Below are 23112 nucleotides of genomic sequence, written 5' to 3' on the forward strand. Positions count from 1 at the left end.
CCGCCTACTTGGGTAGGTAGTGGGGAGGGTAGTGGTGGTCGCTCGACTTCGGTCTGACGATCACTGCTTCTATCAGCTACGAGCCCGAGTGGTGGTGTTGAGTGATATAACATTATTCTGTGTTTTACTCTCCCTATGACAATGTACAAATTGTACACTAGGTACAAAATTAAAAATAGTTTCAAATACTTGTGACAAATAAATTATAGGCCAAGTGCGAGTCGGAATCGCGCACGAAGGCTTATAGAGCAAAATTAGAATAAAAATGTGTTTTTTTGTATGGGATTGTGTCAATTCAGTCCCACCAAAAACATTTTCATGTAAAAATGTTGTCAAGATGAGAACATAGTTCGTGGCAATGATATTCTATGTTACTAACGTAACTAGATTGGAAGTTTACGGTAGCAACGCGTTGCCACTTCGAAGATGCCTGCAGGCATATCTCACATACATAATGACATAACGAATATATGACTTGACATTGTCTTTTGAACAAAAAAGTGGTTACGCATTTCTGAGAATCTTTTGTAAGACATTGCTACTCTAGTATTTTAGAAACTCATTGGTTCGTGGTGTCAAAAAATAGTGAGATCTCATATAGAGCCAAGTTTCTAACCTTACATGCTCAGCCGGTCAGCCCTAAATCTAAAAAGTAAAAACCCTTATTTTACACTTAAGTCGCGGCAAAATACTTGATATATTGTGTCAGCCGCACGAGGAGAATCTGAAACCTCTATATATTAGTCAAAATTGGTGGCCTGGCGATTTTGTAAATGTTAGATTACTAAGTAGGTACAAGAGAAACGTAATATCATGAAAATGTTTTTGGGGGGATTGAATTGACACAATCCGACCAAATGACGGAGGTCTATCAACTGCCTATCAATCAATTTCTTCGATGGTACAATAATATATTTTGTGGCAAGAATCGAACCGCAAATCAAATGCACTTGAGTAGACACAAAAAGTCGACAGCTACTTTAAGCGTAACGATATCGTTTGATATTTGATAACGTTATGATACGTAGTTGTCTACAGAAACTCATACTCCCCTCTGGTTATTTTACTTGACTTATAATTTATAAAGGTGTTTTCAGTTCAAGTTTTGATAAAGATTTGTGTCAGTCCTAAGGCTATTGCCTGGACTATTTTTATATTGGACTATTGTCCACTTTGTTATAATACGTGTAATAATTAAGTTTAATGTTTAGTTAACTTCATAGTTTAAAGCTTAACTGTCTACCTTACTAGCACCTTTAACAGTGTTGATTTTATGGAGCTTTGGAGTTTATATACTTTAAAATACTTACGAATACCTACTTACTAACAGCATAGCGAACGTCCAGACAATAATATTATCATTTTTTTTTCAGTGGCGGAGCTAGGCGTGCGTGGCCCCGGGCGTCGCATGTCGAGCACTCTGCAGCGTGGCCCCTCGATGATCAACAAGATGAAAACTAGCTTTCAGCGTTTAGAATGTGGATATGCTGTCAGTCTTATATTTCATATAATGTGCTTATTCAATGTGTATTCTATATTTTTAAATAGATTTTCTATTTTCGTGCTTATATTTTGCGAATGTAATATGAAGAGATTCCACCGACCTTTGTACTTGTCACAGTTTGTGATCAACTCAATATCTGCCCACGTCCTCGGCACGTGATCGTCTCTAAAGGAGGCGTCCTTTTGAAAAGAAACGCAAAGGTCTAAATGACCGTCTCATAAGATATATTATTTTCTTTTACTTTTCGTCTAATCAGTTTAGATTAAACATTTATCTTGATAAAATGAAAATAGTTTCAGCAAAATAATATTATTGAGCAGTGATTTGAACATGTTTAAAGTTTCTCAGTTTAGCTGCCAATGTGAATGGCAGGATCTACGTTTAAGTTAGGTAGGGTAAAATAAAAGATGTAAATCGAAATTTATAGTTTATATTAGATTTATAATAAGATATGTAGTCTACAAAATTTCACAAATTTTCACAACATTATTTGAACCTAAAGCGTCTACATCATTCATTTCGTTATGAAAATAAAATTATCGAAATCATTGGATCTCTACTAAACGGAGGCTGGTCTTACGTAAACATTATTTTTTAAAATATAATCTAATAGGCAGTTTCGTCCTCGCGTATCCTTAACATGAGTAAGTCAAAACTTATAACGGTAAAAAAATAAAAAAATATCAACTCGTAACACCAGCCCCCTGACCATTCAACTAACCCCCCCACAACCCCCGGCAGTCTCTACCACTCTCACCGGCACACGCCGGCGGTCACCACCTCACCACGTCACCACTCACCACTCAACACAAACAACACCATCAACGCGCTCGATACAAATACAATAATATTTATTATCGTTATATTTAACTAGAGTTATACAGAATAATGATTCCTATGAAATATAATTATGCATTCTTTAAATTTATTCAATATAATAATAATAATACTTAATAAGTATCAATAGGTAATGGTTAGTTTATGTCGTCTACAAACTACGATAGTTTATAATAATAATAATAATAATGAATGAGTCGTATTATTCTTTATCATTTATTACTTTAGATTTAATTAATCGATATTAAACACTAAACGAGCGGCAGCCTCGGGCGCGGGCGCGACGTCGCGCGTGTCGCGAGTTATGTCGCGTGTCGCGAGTTGTATCGCACGTCGCGACTCGCGGCGACTCACGCGCCCGCGCCGCATCACAAAATAAACATCGTCAACACATAAAATAATAATCAATAATAATAATCGTACATATAAAAATCATTCATAAAAACATTACAATAAAAATCTAAACATTAAAACACACTTAAAACAAACATTATATTAATATTATCATTATAATAATGTACGTATGTATAATATCATTTAAGCGAATAATCGTATAGTCAAAATAAAGTGAGCATGGCTTGCGGGGAGCGGCGCGGGCGCGGCGCCCTGGTGGCCCCTAGTGGGCCGCAGTCTGGCCCTGAGGCCGGCGCGGCGGCGGCGGGCCCCTGCCCCCCGGCCCCCCGCATTACCTATCAACAACACATTAGCTACGCCGCCGGCCGCGCGGGGCCGCCGCCCGCGCCGCCGTCCCTCGCTACTATCATTATATTATTACGATATCTTAATACTTTATGCTACTAAGTTAGGTAAGCTTTATAAATTTTCGTTTTCTCATTACGCTAGTCAATAATAATAATTATACAACTTTTTTTAAATTTTATGCATTTTTTTTCGAAATTCTATCGTAACGTACCGACTCTCTCTGCGGCGCCGGACGCGGACGCCCGACGACCTAATAAAAAACGTTCATAATAAGAAAATATATCGTGAGTAACTCTGCCGACTTACGTCAGGTGCGGCGCGGCGGACGGGCCGTGCCGGCGAGGCGCCGACTTTTGGCACCAGGATTTCGATTACGCGATTTTTTTTAATATTTTCGTAACGATTTAAGTAAAAAAGATCTCGCCCTCGCGGGCGGTCGGGCGGCGCGCGCGCGACTTACGACAGGATGCGGATGGCGGTGTGCGCGGGCGCGGCGCAGGCGGGGCAGGGCGCGCTCGCCGCCGCGAGCCGCTGCGCGCACTCCAGGCAGAACAGGTTGTGGCCGCACGGCACCAGCGCCGCCGCCACGCCGCGCTCGCCGCACACCGCGCACGCGCGCGCCGGGCTGGCCGCCGGCGACGGCCGCGGCGGGCCCCACGCCCACACGCCGCCCGCGCCCGGCGACTCGAACGACGGCGACTCGCCCAGCCCCTCGTCGCGCTCCGTCGACGACCAGATGCCGAGCAGGTCGCCCAGCCGGCCCGACGACCCGCCCGACGAGCACGACCCGGCCGACGAGAACGCCTCCCCCTGCAGCAGCGCCTGCCCCGAGCGGTACAGCTGGCGCACGAGGTCGTCGTCGCCGGTGCCGGCGCCGCCCGCCGCGCCGGTGCGCAGCGCGATGTGCGCCTCGATCTCCTTGCGCGCCGCCTCCACGCTCTCGGGCAGGCCGGTCACCTCGAACACGGGCTCGCGCTCGCGGGACGGCGTCACGATGTACGTGTGCGTGGTGTGCTGGATGCGCTTGATGGTGGCGCCTTTGGGGCCGACGACGAGGCCGACGACGCGGTACGGCACGCGCACCTGTGCCGTGACGTGGCCCGGCGCGCCGGCGGGCGGCGGGGGCGCGGCGCCGCACTTGCGCGAAGCGCGGATCTGCGAGAAGTGCTCGGCGGCGGAGAGGATCTCGCGCTTGGCGCGCGCCACGTCCTCCTTGCGGCCCGTCACCACGAACACGGGCTCCTCGCCGCGCACCGGCGTCTTGATGTACGTGTTGGTCTTCGCGCGCAGCGCCTTGATCTTGCAGCCTGGAACAAGTTAACGAGAGATATGAGTGAGGCGTTCGAGTGTGGTCGCGGCGTGTCGTCCACGCTCGGAGCACGTGCGCGAGTCTGTAGTGGCGGTCGCGACCCCCGCGCCCCCCGCACGCCCCGCGACCCGCACGTCGTCGGTCAGTGGAGCGGCGGCCGTCTCCCGGCACTACCCGGCGGCCGCGCAGAGCTGACGGCCGCTTTTCCGGCTGACTGATGGTTTGGAGATCAACATCGTCCCGGCCACTAGCTGAGCGACATTATTCATTAATTTCGAAACGTTTCGGGCCATTTTCAGCCACGTGTACCCGGGCCGCCCCCGTGCGTGTTGTTGTGTCTCCGTCCCTTTCGCTCTAACGGGGCGCGGTATGTCGGTCCCGCTCCCGCACTGCGACAGTCGTTGTCCTGCCCGACCCCACAATCGATATAACGTTCTCAAGACGTCGGAATTGGGCCGCAGTCGGAGACGAGAGCTGCCCCGAGACGCCCGAGTACTCCTGACACGATTACTTACTAACAAGGACGGAGATGTCCGTATGGCACTTACTATTAGTTATTTCGTAGAGTTATTGTTATGAGTTATTCTATTCCTCCGATCTATTCATATTTAATATTTCCGTCTAAATAATTTAAATGCTAGTTTGTCAATTTGAATGATTTGAGAGCTACTCAAATATTGATTAGATTTTACATCAAAGGGAGTACGAAGTGGCGTTACATAACTTTCTTATGTACTCCTATTTTGAGCTTTACATAACCACAAAATCATGTATTTCGCAACACCGAATCTACTATTAAATTATAACCAAAACTGACTGTATATTCTGCCTCTGTATAGATTTTCCATTTTCGTTTCATTGTCGTATTCGATTACGCCGCGCGTGCCTGGACTTCCAACTAGACTCTCATCAATATTGGCGTAGTCAAATTAAAATCGTTTGAGTGTACTCTGGAAAAGCTTCTATATTATTTTTTGCATCCGAACGGAGACTTCATTTAAACAATAAGAGGATACACCAAGGGCTATAAAAATGAAAAAAAAGTACGTGTAATATCTATAGCTGTCTCCCTTACCTCAAGCCTATACCGCAGAACGCGATAGAGACAACTGCAGAAAATCAACGATTCGTTGTCCCCTGATTCCTTCTCCAAAACTTAACCGATTTAAGTACTTTTTTCATTAAAGATTAAAGAAAGGCTTGAGCTGTGTTCCTATGTTTTATTTTTTTATGTATAATCTAGCCAAATCTGTTTTCTGGATGTTTGAACACAGCGAAAAATCTGGCCATTTTTTGGGTTTTAGAACGTTCATATCTTATTTAATAATTAAATTGTAAAAAAAAGAAAACATAGGGACATTGCATTAGTGGCCGTAGATATTCAGGAAAAAAAATATAACTCTACTAGCATTATCCAGGGAGGAAACAGGGGACAACGTTTGTATGGAAAAAAGGGCGGTGTGGGCTCCTCTTAATACGATCAACGTTAGACGTTTACACCGTACGTTTTAATGCAAGTTTTGTAAACATATTGTAGCTGTAATAATAAATATCATAAATTCCCATATTATAAACTTACTACGTAGACCGTTCACGAGAAATTTTTCTAAAAATGCAACTAGAGTGGTATAATCTTTGCATTTCTAGACATCTACGAAGAAGTTTCTTGAAATTTATACGTGGGAGAGCCATGCTTCGGCACGAATGGGCCGGCTCGACCGGAGAAATACCACGTTCTCACAGAAAACCGGCGTGAAACAGCGCTTGCGCTGCGTTTTCCCGAGTGAGTGCGTTTACCGGAGGCCAAATCCCCTACCCTATTCCCTTCCCTACCCTCCCCTATTCCCTTCCCATCCCTACCCTCCCGGCAACGCACCTGCAGCTCTTCTGATGCTGCAAGTGTCCATGGGCGACGGAAGTTGCTTTCCATCAGGTGACCCGTTTGCTCATTTGCCCCCATATTTCATTAAAAAAAAATATAGTATATTTTTTCTATTAAGTAAATACCTATCATATTCAATATACTCGAATTTCCAGACAATTCTACCAAAGAGTAGTAGAAGAATAATCTTTCCGCTTAATTCTTGTCGTTACTCTTCTATTATATTCGTCATATGCCCTGGAATTTCCAAGTGAAGAGGGTAGTATGACTGACTCACTGGCTTTTCCTAGGTTTATTACCGAAAGGCCAACCACGCATTTACGATTCTTGAATGCTGCGGATCTCCATAAGAGTAGTAACATCTCTACACAGGCTAGTTTGTCCACTATTTCGTGAAAAATAGCAGATGTAGACAAATTTAAATAAGATCTAACTTCTAAACGATGACAATATGATAGAAAGCTACAAGCAATTATGATGTTTGAGTAGTATATTTAATTGCTTATGTTATTATTATGTCTTACATATATTATAATAATTTTTGCATGCTTCAAAAGCAGAGTGTTTGATACTGTATATAACTATAAGATCTTTGTAAACAACATTCTTTGCAAATAAATGATGATTATGATTATGTCTATGATTCACATAGAGTTCTATTATCACAGTGTTTGTGCGCGAACTCTTCCAAAACGGCTCAACAGATTTTAATGAAATTTTGTATGTACATTCCTTAGGCCTGAGAATAGGTTTTTATCTACTTTTTAAATTGACACTAGAAATAATTAATACGGCAAAACAACATTTGCCGGGTCAGCTAGTCTTTATGTAGATTATTTTAAGGTGTTTAATAGTTATTAGTACGTATAACTCATAAAGTTAATATACCTAGCGGAATAGAGAAACAAAGGCCTGAGCAAGAGAGATGTCACTATCAGTAACACTGCGTGGTAAAAAGAGACGTGTGATACATGACAGCAGCACTCTTTTTTTGACGTCCAGTCGGCACGTGCCGCACGTTGACAATTTAATCTCATAGAAATCATGTTCAATCATGCTTGTGTAAGTGTATACGTACACATATTTTTCACACAGATGAAAACCAATTTCGGTTTCGTTTGACAGCAGACATAGTGACATAATATTATATGTCACTATGTCTTTATGCAAATGACTGTATGTTTCATTGCAATTATCTCTGGCACTATGCCAGCAGGCTCGCTGGCTGCCTCCACCAGGGTAGCAGTAACGGCAGGAGTTATAGCATTGACTCTACCACAGTAAACGCATAAATAGAGGAGGTTTCAAATTATTTCTAAGCCTATATTCAGAATAAATGCTAGGTTGAGTTGTGAAACCCGAAAATTGCGCATTTTTATCTTCTTTAAAAAAATCTAATAATAATTATGTACTTAGCTTTATCCAATAACCATAATAAGACTATCTAGTCAAGACGTCTTTTAAAAATTCAAGTTATATATTTTTTTTCAAATCTTAATATTTTCGGAATCCTTAATCAAATTATAGTTGGTCTCGTAGCAAAGTATTCAACATACAATTAAGTGTATTATAATGAAAGCGTGAAAGTGAGGGAGTGTGAGTAATGAGAGCGTTAAAGCCTTTGAGGCTCATACATTATATACGCAAACTATATTATATATTTCGTACTGTGATCTATGTTATCCACATAACAGTTCATACTTCACAGATATTAAAACTCTTGTTCTAATACAGCACTGAAAAAATTCTCATCGATCTAATTTCAACTCTATCTCTAAAAAAATAAAGTCGCAAACCGCGTTCACCACTCGTAGTTCCGCATGGGACTCACCTACATTCGTAGCCGCGTAGCTCGTAGCGGCCACTGCACTCTACGCCGTAGCGAACCAGGTCAACGCCCCCCCGCGCCCCGCCCCCCCGCCCGCTCGTAGCATTTGCCGCGTTTTTACGGACTTTTCTTTTTTTCTTTTTTAGCGGTTTGGTGAATAAATATGTCGTCCGTTAAGCTTTGATTTCGGCTTAATTACTTTCATATTAAAATACTACAAATATACGTTTTAGTACGTAATAAGTACCAAATAAAAGTACGTACATATTATCTAATTTATTTATTCCTGCATTTTCCTAGTTTTTGCATCTGTTCATGTTCTGTTTGAATTTTCTATAGGTTAACTGAGTGAAATGTTTTCGCTAATAATTTCTGTATATTAATTTTGCAGTTAAATTAATGATAGGGCATAAAATAAGGCCATTATTAAAACCTCAAGCCACGTGGCAAGCTTTTACGAGTAGAAAGTAATAAGGAATGATTAAATCCCCTTGAAAGCTTAACTAATAGCATAGCTTTAAGAATTAAGTTTAATTCTCGAGTTATCAAGTTATTGTAAAGCTGTTATTTACTCTTATTTGAAGTAGCATTATTTTATTATAAAATATTTAACTTAAACGTGTTAGCGATTATTTTGTAGTAGCCCAAGCATGAATAATTTCCGATTAAGTACTTGTAATTTCATCGAATTAAATACGATAATAACATCGAATTATATAGATTTTACACTGTATTTAAGCATCTGTCAAAACCACCAGCATAATTTACGAAATAATACTACGATACGAGACTAAAATTAGCCAAATCGGTTCAGCCGTTTTAGATTTTTAGCGAGACCAACAAAATTTAAAATTCATTTTTATTTATGTAGACAGGGCTTGGAAATGCGAGTTTTACAAAGAGCTTTCAAAATACGCCTTCAAGATTAGCGCAGAATATTATCATCAGATATCTGCTCTGTGGTATCTCTGAAAATGAATCTTTAATTAAGCTATCTCGAACCAAAAACCCCCAAGCAGTATATTTGGCAAGACGCCAACGCATAGAATACTAAACAAGATACTCTGCTTTTTTTTTTTTTTTAATGAAATAAGGGGGCAAACGAGCAAACGGGTCACCTGATGGAAAGCAACTTCCGTCGCCCATGGACACTCGCAGCATCAGAAGAGCTGCAAGTGCGTTGCCGGCCTTTTAAGAGGGAATAGGGTAATAGGGGAGGGTAGGGAAGGGAATAGTTGAGGGTAGGGAAGGGAATAGTGTAGGGGTTAGGCGATTGGGCCTCCGGTAAACTCACTCACTCGGCGAAACATAGCGCAAGCGCTGTTTCACGCCGGTTTTTTGTGAGAACGTGGTATTTATCCGGTCGAGCCGGCCCATTCGTGCCGAAGCATGGCTCTCCCACGTATAAAATGCTCTGCGTATATTTAAGAATTATGTAATATGTATATTGTTTTTACTCGACGAAACTACCGGTAGTGAGTTTGATAGTAAAGTTTGTATATTTTAGTATAGGCGGGAGATTTCCTAGTCAGGTTATAATTTTCCAATTTTGGATCTCATATATAAAATCCTCGTGTCGTAATGTTAGGCCGCGTACTCCTCCGAAACGGCTTTACTGATTTTAACCAAATTTTATATGCATATTCAGTGGGTTTGAGAATCGGCTACTGGGTACTTTTTATATTGATAAGTGCATTTGTTGATTAGATAATAGTAAATTATTACAAATCGAGACTGACGGCGACCATTGCTTGTGCGACGGGATAGCGATGGACGTTGCCATAGTGACATACTTATTTAGTCACTTCAATAAAATAATACGGGCGGAATACTTTATATGGCAAAGAAACGTTTGTCGGGACAGCTAGTTGATTAAATTAAAATTTATAATCACAGGTAATTTCCATAAGTTTTTGATAAGTAGGGAAGAATTTCTTTCTCATTAAACTTCCTTTTATATATGTCGTAGGATGATTTGATAAATCGAATTTTCGCGAAAATTCTAGGGATTTCGCGAAAACACGGATTTATCAAATCATCCTACGACATATACAAGGAAGCATCGCTCATTAGTCATTTCATTCAAAAGCCTAGCAAATAACTGCGTTCAGCTGAACTAAATACAACTTGTACTCCAACTTCTACAACATATAGGAACTGTCGCATACTTCCGTAGTCGTGAGGGTGGCGGGGGCGCGGGCGAGGGCGTCGAGGGGCGCGGGGCGAGGGCGCCAGGGCGCCGCGGGGGCGCTACCCCGGGATCGATAGCGGTCAACGACCCGCGGCGGTGCATTGCCGCGCGAATTTAACCTACATTCAGCTAATTGTGAACGAATGAGGACCGGTGAATGATGACCGAAGGTATGGTCTTCGGGGGTGTAATTATACCTGTGAATGACCGAATGAACTAGGCCGATGTCTTCGTGGGGCATAATTTGAACGATTGACGACCGGTCAAAGGTGAATGATAACCGAATTTATTCGTGGGTTTAATTTACTCGTGAGTGAACGAATGAACAAGACTGATATCTGAGTTAGGAAATTAGATTACTCAAGTAAAAGCACGAATGTCTAGATACTACAAAGCTTGACGTAAAGGATTTTAGTAGTTTCTTCTATGGTAGTGCCTAAACAACTCATGGATTTTGAATGTCCTAGCTGTCTATTTGCAATATAATTTAAAGTTCAGTTTTAATGTTTAATCAGAGCATTATCCGCATAATATTTGTGACAGGTTTAAACTCAGGTTTTATTTTTAATTTATCAACGTCGTGCATCAATTTAACTATTCATTAATTTAATTACTCGTTAATCCGAAAGGCAACGTGTTTATCTTTATTGGTACTTAAAAATAATTTCGATGTTGTAAACAAGATTTCATTTCTTTAGGCCCAAAATGTCATGCTTTTCTAGGGTTCCGTAGTAACTAAGGAACCCTTATAATGCTGTACAGTACTTCAAAATTAATTCATGAAGCCCCAAGCGGCCACGTCCGGCCGCGATAACAATAGATAAGCTATTGTGTCTCGTTTTTCCGCGATCGAAAGGTAATGCGCATGAATGACCGTGAATAATGACCGTGTTACAAAAGCTACAGGAATATCTTCCACAGTGCGTTTTTCGCGTAACTTTCTGCCGCGCACTGTAAAACTCTGGAATGAACTGTCACCAGCAGTATTTCCGGACCGATACGACCTGCAAACCTTCAAGAAAAGAGCGTATACCCTCTTGAAAGGCCGGCAACGCACCTGCAGCTCTTCTGATGTTGCGAGTGTCCATGGGCGACGGTAGTTGCTTACCATCAGGTGACCCGTTTGCTCGTTTGCCCCCGTATTTAATTTAAAAAAAAAACACGACGAACTTTGACTAATACATGTATCTTAAACGCAATGCAATATCGTCTACCGTCGCTCGGTAAATACGGCCGTTGCCGAAAAAATTCCAAAACATCTATGCGCATTATCACTTTGGGAGCACTGTAAACATTTGATTTAAGATTTGTCCCCAGGAAATGCTTGACTAATGAAATCTTCAAGATATTATGTCCCCAGAAAAGGCCTGACTTACGGAATCTTCCAATTTTATCCCCGGCAAAGTCTTGACTTATGGAGACTTCAAGATTCGTCCCCGGGAAAGGCCGGCGAGGCCCGGGTTTTCCTGCCCCGGCCGTTGCACCCGGCTTACATAACAGCGAGGTGGCAGACGGATATAGCGGCGTTGTAAAAACGACGTTACTGCGTTACAATAGGACGTATTTTCCATCAGCGGGCGTTGGGAATGATTAATGACAGCAAGGGTGGTTTGGGGTTGATCGAACTGCGTTCAACGGCCGGGGCTCGCGAGATGCCGGGATAAATAGAGTTTTGCCAAGAAAATATCATCATCAGCATCCACATTATCACAGTCTGTCAAAAATATCTACAGCCGAACATATAACCTCCTCTTTTTTGGAAGCAGGTTAAAAAATAGTATGCAGTTAGGCACTGAACAAAATTTTTCTAAAAGTTTTTATGGAAAGGTGGTTTTTGAGCCTTGTAACTCGTATTTCCCCAGGCAATTTTTTTTATAGTTTAAATATTAATATTTATGATATTTTTTTAATTTGATTTAGCTTACAAACTCGTGGGTAAGAATTGCTATATTCTAGGCCACGAGCTTTTACAGTAGGTAAAGTAAGGAGATGTTAGAGATTAGTCTCTAAAATTCCGAGTTATGTATAACCATTAAGGCCCAGTAGTCCCTAAAATAAGCAGGTCGATGTCTGTCAGTACAAATATCGACGTTAAAGACATTAAAATAACATTCATATCAGCGCGCCTTGTGCAGTGGCTGTTACGCGCTCGCCGCGTGCCTAGATAATAGAAAATAGGAGTAAAAACCTTTTGTTTTTAGTATTACACAAATCAAATATATCAAATCGTTTACGTTAGCTTACGACACATAATATACTACCTTTTTTGTTTTTTCTAGAAAGTGTGTAATTACTAATTTAGCCATAAAATGATTTAATAATTAAATCATTTTATGGCTTTATAACAGCCATCTTTGAGATTTTTTTCTATCGAGCGGAATTTTTCAAATTGTGTACTGATATACCTTTGCGTATAGGAAATTTTCTCAATTTTAAAACGGTACTTATTTTATACTTAAATAATGACATTTCCTTTACTAAAAACGTGTTTTAAAAAACCCATTTTACGTAGTTGCAACAACCACAGCGCCTTAACCATGTATAACTAAATATACCACGACCTAATGTTCTACATTGTTATGGCGTTTTGTTGACATTTCCTTTAAAATTCTTTGCGTTTCATAGCCGTGTTGCCTACCTACGTAATATTTTATCCTGACAACCTAAAGGATGTAACATTAATATGTATGAAAGTTAAGAAGGCTATTGTGTCATACACTTCTGGTTCGACTTAGTTTCGATTTAAATATTACTCATTATAATGATACTATAACATTTTGAACTTTATCTCCACGGAATAGAGTTGAAAATGTAGTAGGCGTAATCACACGCATGCCAGAAAGATGTTTTAAATAATTAAGCGCTTTGTATCATTAGTGATAGAAGACATATAGGTCAGCGGGTGTGAGCGAGACAGAGATACTTTTCACTTATAACAACGGGGTGCGAGGAAGAAAGCACTACTTTTCACTCGTAAAAGACTGAATTTGTTGCAGCAGAAACTAGCAACATATTATAGTAAAAACTATAGGTATGTTGCTAGTTTCTGCCCCCATCTTATTACCGGAAATATTCTTAAAATTACAATTTCTAATCTATAATAACACGCTGAAGTTAACTAGACACTTCATTCAGAGGAAACTCTATGGAGGCAGGTGTCATGTTAATTTCAGCGCGTTATAGATATTTATTTTTATATACTTAATACTGAGAAGAAATCTGCTTTTCCCGCTACATACCTGGAAACAAAGAAAAACCTTATTAGTTTTAAAATCACAAATTACACAGACTAAGAAATAAGACCAGTTTTGAGAATATTATTCTGTCTGAAGAATAACAACTGTCGAAAATATGTGCCATTTTTTTTATTTCAAGTTCCTTGAAAGTAAAGGAAAAGCTAAGCAAGCTTTTCCTCATGTTTTCCTTCAGTTAAAAAGCTTTTGCTATGTAAGCAACGGATAAATATCTAATGCAATTTTCAACTTAGGAAACCTTTTTACCGAAATATATTCGTCGAGTTTTGGTTCATTTTGGATCGTTCTAGTTTAGTCTGATCTAAATGTAAGAAAGAAATTTAACTCAGTACGTCAAATTAATATGTATTATGTACTTTACATAACCCGGTGATCTTTGTATCACTTTCCTTCAATATCTAACAAGTTGTTAGGTTTAAAACCGTTATCCAACCAATGATATTCTACTTATACTTAGAGTTTTTTATTATTATATCATTGTATCCAACCATCAAATGAGCCCGTCAAAATGAACAACTTTTGCTACAAGAACAATGCTGGGAACTCAAAAAAAACCCATCCATAAGGCTTCCACGAATATTTCAAGACCAAAATTTGCCAAATCTATTTAGCCGTTCTAGAGTTTCAGCAAAACATATTACACAGGGTGTAACAAAAATTTGGTCTTTCAGCGCTGCTACTTTCACAGTGTTTTCTCTACAAGGAACATGTACACACCCTAAAGAATTATCACTTAGTTTTGTTACACACTGTGGATAGTTTTGTGTGCGTGACACGCAAAAATATGTTGTTTTTATAAGGTTTTTTATTTATTTTCAGCCATATTAGTATCTATAATTATTCAATAAAATTTTAAGTTAATTCTTTCTAAGTACTATAACCGATACTCCGCCAACTAAAAGTAATTAAAGTTGTTTTTGCAACAATCGGACCAATAAAGCGCTGGCTGCCCACGAGGTTGGGGCAAGGCTGCGCCTGCGCACCAAATGTTACATGCTCACATTGAGGTGGCTAGGCGAACCTCTTTTTAAATATTTTAATATAATTAAAATTAGATTTAATAATAATAAGTAAGATTATGGGGTAGTTTAGGTAGAAAGGTGCATATTATACGCTGTATACTTTCAAAAATGATCTCTCTACTTAGTTTAAATTTATTCGCTTTATTTACATAAATAAAGCGCAGTTTCGGAGGCTATAACACTACCAATTTAAATGTCACTTAACATAGAAATACAAACATTAATTTGGTCAGAATAAATTTTTTGTAATCATTTTAATCAAAATGGGTAGAAACGAAGTGTAGAAAATATATTTTGAATAGAAAGCTCTAGGTGAACATTTTGAGGGAAAAAGAAGAGGCTTTGCTCAAAGTAAGGTAAAGCCTGCAATACAAAAATATTACCAATTTACATAAGTTAAGAGTTAAAATCTAAAATAAAACTGTAAACTTGTCGATTGAATGTGACCTACAGCGCCATCTGTTATCGAAAGTCTGAAACTCCGCATCAAAACACATAAATTACATTTTTCCACGGACATTTAAAAGTCAATAAAACGAAACTTAATATTTTATGATCATTTTTACGAGCTGTTTCGATAATTATGTTAATATGTACGAAATTAAAATTCTCATCTGTACAGTACCTATCACCTGTAAGGTAGTAAAAGTTTAATGATTGGTTATGATCTTGGTGTAACTTATTAACGATTTCTGTGCCGTTATTGTTAGATAAAAGAGAAATATTTAGTTTTTTAAATGAATAATAATTTTATAAGCTTGCCTGCCTGCCTATGCAGCAAAATGCTTTAGTAGTTCTAAAGAGTAGAAATATATTGTTACTTGATTGTTACAAATTAAAGTGTTGTCGATTCGTTTACTTCATAACTGATGCAAAAAAATATGTTGCTCGCATAAAAAATTGTAAAAAAAAAATGAACTGGTCGCAATTGCGAAAAAAAAACTGTAACGGTCATATTGTATGAATTTCGAGGAAAATGAAATCATCTACAAGTCTAGAACCAAACCGGCTCAACTGAACGTACAGCCGGAAAACTCCATGTACCACTTTTGCACCTTATTAACATAGTGATAAGGCCGAAATGACGTACGCCGGGCTAGTACCTGATGCTTATCACGACCACAAGTTTCGCCAACAATATAAGGATACGAGATAAGTAAATAGATTGTGAGGCCGCCTGGGAGTTATGGTATCCTAATACCTAAGGTCGATACACAATGTCACAAAAGAATACATAAGTTATGAGGAGGTTTAAAACGACAAATGACCAACGCAGCGGGCCGATTTCTAACCGACTTCCAAAAAGAGGTTATGTCTGCTGTGGATGCCTTCATAGTTCATACTTCGATGTGACGATTTTTAGCTGTCATACTCAGATGCACGTCATTTTAGCGACTATAGCTATTCAAAGCAAGTTCTTAGCGGAATAGAGCAACAATCTCGAGCTGTCAAACGAAACCGAAATTGGTTTAAGCCATCTAAACGTGTGTGTAAAAATATGTGTACGTATACACTTACACAAGCATGATTGAACATGATTTCTATGAGATTAAATTGTAAACGTGCGGCACGTGCCGACTGGACATCAAAAAAAGAGTGCTGCTGTCATGTATCACACGTCTCTTTTTACCACGCAGTGTTACTGATAGTGACATCTCTCTTGCTCAGGCCTTTGATTCTGATTCTCTATTCCGTTAGGTTGTGACTTTATGATTCAAAGCAAGAATCGGACCCCAGTGCAATAGTCCAATTAACACGAAGTTCATTTGTCTTTACTCCCTTTCTTTACAATGAAAGTTTATTCAAGTTTCATACAAAAGCTCAAACATGTCAACTATCCCGTCAGCTACGGTGAATTTTCAAAGCTTTACAGCTTTCTAAGCTCCATCGTTCCCGAAAGTTCTACGCGTAAGTTAGGTGAATGTTCGAGTCAGGTGCTCAACCCCGAACGGAAATAGATCACAATACGTCGGAGATGATGCAACGAGGTCAGCTCATACCTAGAATTCCTACAGCTAAAGTACTAGAACAAGTACTAGGCTACCAGAGAAAAGATTATAATAGAAGATTTGCAGGCTTGATAAGCTCTTTTGTACCATCGAGGAAGTTGATTCCTATGCAATTGACAGACCAACGTTATTTGGTAGAACATGTCAATTCAATGTTAATTGTGATCTGTCAGCTGGGTTTGACGTAAATAAACAACCAAACTACTTAGGTCCCCGATTTGCATAGGAATCAACTTCTCTGATAGTACAATAGCGTAGGGTTTCTATACTTCCATTCCTATTAGTTTTAAGTTTTAATTCTTCAGAAAGTCATTATAAGTACTTTTATTATTATTATTCAGACTAGGATATCTATCATTTTTTGATGATTTGCTTAGAACGAATTAAATAAATTTTGTATACTATTATGAAACATTTTATTGACAAATTGAACGCTTATTCCGCCAACTAAAAATAAATTCGCAATAATCCAAGGTCAAGGCGATACCCGAGGATACCAAAGTGTGTGCAATCGAAATATTTCCGAGATGCGTGAAAACAATTAATTTATCTTTACGACCCGAGTTGAACGGCCCGGGGTGGCCCGGTTGGCGCGTGGCCAGCTCTCACGGGCCACGGCGCCTAATCAGAACTCCTGATGTCTCATAAACGCCTGGTGTTTGCGACGCGATCGTTGGAAGTTATTGCTCCATAAACATCGCATGAATCAATCGCATGAAGGCGAGGAGTTTAAAACTCCATTCAATTTAGGAGCTACGTGCTTTTGCAAGATTAACTCAAAGTACGAGCTGCTCAAATTTAGTTATGCCTTATTTTTTTTTAATAAAATAAGGGGGCAAACGAGCAAACGGGTCACCTGATGGAAAGCAACTACCGTCGCCCATGGACACTATAACCAGGAACGAACTGTCACCAGCAGTTTTTCCGGGCCTATACGTCGACGTATAGGCCCGGAAAAACTGCTGGTGACAGTTCGTTCCAGAGTTTTACAGTACTTATTATTATATTATAGATTATTATATTTGGGGTTATGTTAGGAGGCCCCTCAAAATACGACCGAGTCCTATAAGGCGTAACATTGTGCAATATTTAGGGCCAAGATTCGGTAGATACGTTATCGGTGGATCACCCTAAGTTGCATGACCTTTCGTCACAAGTGCATTGCCACTCAAATATTTGGGGTTTTACCTTAAAATGCTTGCGCATACAGACGATTGGTGGCTTTTAGTTTTGCTGTGACATTCTACGCAAAATTGGAACCGTACCTTTTGACGAAATAAAAGCTATCCCATATCCTTTACTGGGGCTCAAGCTATCTCCATACCTATCTAAATGTACAGACAGACATAATTTTAGTGTGGATGTAGCAAATCGCACCAAAGCAAATTTAGGAGAATATCGTATAGTGTATACAATAATACACCTTAGATCTAATATTTAATGTGTATATTGCTGTATCCTGTACACGAGGTCGAGTTGTTTGAACCCATTGCCAAAAATTCAAACGTTTCCGCCTTATACGTGAGGTCAAGCCTGGTATGTGGTATCTGTGAAGATGGCATGCCTATGACGTTATTCAAGGCGAGCACCAGGTTAGGCACACTAGATAGTCAGAATCATGAGATGTGTAACGGACATATTTTTTAGACTCCACTTTTTTTTTTAAATGCAAACGAGCAAACGGGTCACCTGATGGAACATCCGTCGCCCATGGACACTCGCAGCACCAGAAGAGCTGCAAGTGCGTTGCCGGCCTTTTAAGAGGGAATATTGTAATAGGGGAGGGTAGGGAATAGGGGAAGGTAGGGAAGGGAAGGGAATAGGGTAGGGGATTGGGCCTCCGGTAAACTCACTCACTCGGCGAAACACAGCGCAAGCGCTGTTTCACGCCGGTTTTCTGTGAGAACGTGGTATTTCTCCGGTCGAGCCGGCCCATTCGTGCCAAAGCATGGCTCTCCCATGTATGCCTTATGAAATCATTAATTTTTGGGACTAGACTCGGATCATATAAACCTCGCTTACTTAAGTTTAATGCCTCATTTTCAAGGTTTTGACTAAAGCTATTTCTGAAATAGCTTCCAAAGTATCCAATAAGTAGTTAGTAGAACCGGTAACAATGGTATTTGTCTAGTAATTTCGCACCATATTAAGTGTGCACCTGTCGAAAGGAATGGTCTCGTCATACTGGTCTATATTCAGTTCGTAATTATTTTGAAAAGGTTACGCGAGTCTCATTCGTCATTATAATTATACCACTCCCATTGAAATACCACTTGGGACTGCTGTAATTAAAAATATAGTCAAGGCTAAATTAGATTTGACGTACTTGCTAGAATTCACCCCTTGAGAGGGTGAAAAATTGTATTGCTACAAAAGTTCTAGTAACAATCATAGTAAGAAAAAGGTTGACTTGACGGGTATAAAAAATTCACCCCTGGGGGTTAAAATGAGTTTGCTACGTCTGTATGGTGAAGAAAGCAGAATATGCTTTGATACCCCAAGAGATGAAGAAACCTTTCTAACGTGGTAGCAGCAGGTGCGTTCTTTCCACCGCATTTGGACTCCTACATCCCCAGTCCATAAACCGGGGGGGGTTTATGGACTGGGGATGTAGGAGTCCAAAAAATTAAATCTTTTAAACCCCTTTCTTGAAAAGATTTAGCAAATACACCCGCTATGATTAATAAGGACGTTGCCCTGCGGATTAGGTAGACCCAGGGGTAACGGACCGCGATCCGGGAGGTCACTGCGTAAACACGCCCGTGATCCGTGGGTTAAATGTCGTTGAAGATGGTAAAGGTAAGGGTGACAATTTTGATAAAGGTAAATGCAAAACAAATTTTGTTAGGGAGTGACAATGATGACGATTTCTGAACTTGGTGCCAGGTTAAACGCCCTTTAAGATTTAGATTTTAGAATAATTTTAATTAAAAAGGACATTTTTGAGACAGGTTTGGGCAAAAGAAAACTGTTAGGGAATGAGTAATGACAAAGATGGAGTTTTAACGGTTTCTCGAGTTAATATTTTTCGACTGTGGAATAAATTTATGGTTAAATAAATGATTAGAAACTTGGTGGAGGACCGATGCCTTTTGGTACTCTAGCACATGAGGATAAATGATTTACGAAAAATATTAACGGTTATAATTAAGCATGTTACAAAGTTTGCGAATGTTGAAAACTTATACTAGCGAAAGGTTAATTAGATAAGTTACTTTAACTTTCAATTTTTAGAACGATCTAAGTTATTACTACAAATGGATAACTGCAACGTAAGTCTTTACTATAGCACAGAATATATATTAGTAGTACCAAACTATAGTCCCTTTCTGAAACACTACCCAAAATGAATCCAGGCTAGGCAGAAGTACAGTCCGTTTAAATTTATTTTACCTCTCAGTTTACCACAATAATCCTTATATCCTCAACATAAGGTCTTGGAAATACACTATCTTAGGTAAATACTACGTCGTAAGTTAAACCACGTGGCGATCAGCCTTGAGTTTCGACAATGACCCCGCGTTTTGTCTCGGTTACAATTATTGTGGCAGTGCGTCATACGGACGTTAAGTCGTGCTTAAACGAGCTGACGTAGCGCCTGATGGAAGGAGATCGAATGTTTTATGTAAAGACAGTCAGAGAGCGCTAATGAAGAGGCTAATATATGTGGCATAATATCCACGATTTCTTATGATTATTAGTTCGATAGAAATAAAAAAAAACTTGAGAGGTGTCAAGGGACACCCGGATGGAACAAAGTTATGAAATAGGAGTCTATTTCTCTATACTAGAGATCGCCCAATGGTCGAAATTCGACCTCAAATAAAAAATTAAATTATAAGTTTCAAATTTTATCGCTTTTCTACTGATATTCTATTTTCAAAATATTGACTTTCAACGCCCTCTGCCCCTACCATGCAGGTACTAATAAAAAAGTGTCGTTACAACTTTTTCGGTCTTGCCCCCGCAAGGCGCAACATGCGATAAGAATCTACGTTCCAAAAGTTTTTGGTGACTTTGTGTGATTGAATCAAAACTTCATGTTGTCGATAGAGTTGTTTAAGAGTTTTTGTAGATACAAATTCAGTTTTTATTATTGGAAATCTTAAGGTTATTCATGTTTACCAAACGAGCATACAGACGTCTGATGGAAAGCACATTTTGATGTTAATTTTTAATACATTTCAACTGTTCTAGGTACAAAGGCGTCTACAGTCTAGACAGAATTTCATCTGAAGCTAGGACATTCCACCAGAGGTTAACTCCTGACGAGTCGAATTATTATTATTCAAGTGAGACGCCTAAACCACTGAACAGATGAAGTAAGTTAGTAAGTTAGTTCTTGGGGAACTGTACATTTTGGCTTAAAGATAAGCTTTCATTATACAAATGTTTAGTTTTGTTACTTTTGTTCCAATGCTAATGTTTTTGTGAGCCGCCTAAACTGCTGAACAGATTGAAAGATAGTGGTTTATAGTTTCTTTGACTCAAAATGTACGGTCAAATCGCGAACAAAAAAGCGCGAAGCAGCAGCTAGCAAAAACCTTTTTTTTCTTTTTCCTATGCATTTATTTATATTTATCGTTAACATACACGCCTAAACCACTGAACAAATTAAGATAAATTAAATGTATAAGGTTTGTTGCAAAGTGTACCCGGGTTAAACAGTATCTTTCGCAAACGAATAAGCGCGACGCATCAGCTAGCAAAAAGCTCGTTTTTTTCTTTTATCGGTGCATTTATATATGAATCGTACGCAGACATGTACCATCTACCAGGTATGCAGCAACTCCGCGGAGGTCGCGCTAAAGAATAAATAATGCGTCTGCGATAGCGGCCGCGTTAATATCTGACGCACTCAGTTCACAGGGTTCAGGGCCCACCCTTTATTTACGACGATCAAAATGCAGCTTAAGGTGACTTCATAATGAACTACCAATAAAATAATAATTTCTTTCATTAGGAAGTCGGATAATACTGGATTCTTGCTAAAGAACTCAAATGTAATTCCTTAAAGGTGAGTTCAAAAACCAAGAATGTATTTTATAAGTAGGTAAGTGGATGTTTTACTTCACAATATTTTATTCTTACAGTGAGTTTGATATGTTTATAGCCTACATTTAAGCTTTAAAGTTTACACATGAGCAGGACAAAAAGAATAGGGTTCCTATGAGGTAACTTAAACTTTTTGTGCTTTGCCAAATTGTTATTATTAATAAATAATAAGTAATAGCATAAACATTAAACGTGGATAATGAGGTAATAACAATTTCCACAATATTAATTAAAACAATTATAACACATCATTATTTAATAATCATAAAATAATATAAATCAACGCTTAAGATAATAATATAATAAATGTTATTACTTATTATGCAGAAAATTTTAAAACAGGTGTATTATATATGCGATTTATATACCTGTTTTACACAATACAGATTTTTGTGTAACAACTTTTAAGTATTTAAGTATAAAAAGTTTTTTGTGTTAAATAAATTGCGTTTACAAAATATGTCTTTAAGTGAACGCGCCTTTGTAAAGGAAAGCGTCAAGACTCAAGATGTAATTTGCGAATATTATTGTATGGGAAACAAAGGACCCCGGAGGGGTGAGGGAGAAGGGGGGTACAGTTGGGGGGGAAGTGACACACATTTCGACAGAGCTTCGGTTCTGTATCGGAATTTGGGGTTCTTTATAGGAAGACCTTTTTTTTTTTTGCAAAAAACGTGCGAAAGTAGCGAAAGGGTGTTTAGTTGTCTTTCCCTGTCTGTGTGTATCCGTGGCATTGTGGCACTCAAACAGACTCAAAGGTGGGGCTGATTTAGATCTAGTTTCTTTCAAAGCAGACATGATCAAAAGTGTTATTAGTAGCCCATATAGGTATATGTATAATTCATCGTCGCCTCCCTCACTAATGGTAATTTTCGAGGTTTTCTTTAATTCTTAATTTATTCCTTTTTGTACTAACTAAATATGAAGGATATGTAGTGACTTTGGTAAATAGATAAATTATTTACCAATGATGAAAAACTCAAAGCAGATATGTTACTACCGCGCGCGTTGTGAAGATTCGAATACGGCCCAATTGGGCCGTCTGTTATTTAGTCTGCATCGAGCGCAGTCACGAACGAGCCGCGTCTTGTCTTACCAAAATAAATTGAAAATGACGTCGTGCGTGTATCGAAAATGTACCAATAATTATGACACGAAAGTAAAAAAACACATGGAATCTCTTACCACATGTCTTGATTGCAATAAATACCTCGATTATTTACATTTTCAATTATTTTTTTGAACAATCTGGAAAAAATCGAATTTTCGTCATAGCTCAGGCGAAGAAAGAGACAGCGATACGATTCGACGTTTAAAAATAGAACTGTCTCTTTTATGTAAATGGTTTTTCGTATCTTTTGTTCCACTTATCTGTAAAATTTGTCAATGTTTGCAATTTTGAATTTGAAAATTGTTCGGAAGAGATTTAAGCCGGAAAATAGTATGGACGTAACATATCTGTATAAGTAGAATATCATTGTTATTTACATATATTGATGTTGATGATAATTTGAATAAA

The 23112-nt window shown here is 39.1% G+C and overlaps 1 protein-coding gene across 1 annotated transcript in view; it reads right to left on the reverse strand.

The window, feature by feature from the left end:
- Nucleotides 1–1918: 1918 nt before the first annotated feature.
- LOC121734261 (RNA-binding protein MEX3B) overlaps nucleotides 1919–23112 on the reverse strand; it is a 61118-nt gene continuing 39924 nt past the window's right edge. The window contains exon 2 of the mRNA XM_042124751.1: nucleotides 1919–4350. Coding sequence (XP_041980685.1) covers nucleotides 3500–4350 — 851 coding nt within the window. The 3' untranslated portion in view covers nucleotides 1919–3499. The remainder of the gene's footprint in view (nucleotides 4351–23112) is intronic.

This window comes from Aricia agestis, chromosome 15 (assembly GCF_905147365.1).
Source record: "Aricia agestis chromosome 15, ilAriAges1.1, whole genome shotgun sequence".
Taxonomy (NCBI): Eukaryota; Metazoa; Arthropoda; class Insecta; order Lepidoptera; family Lycaenidae; genus Aricia; species Aricia agestis.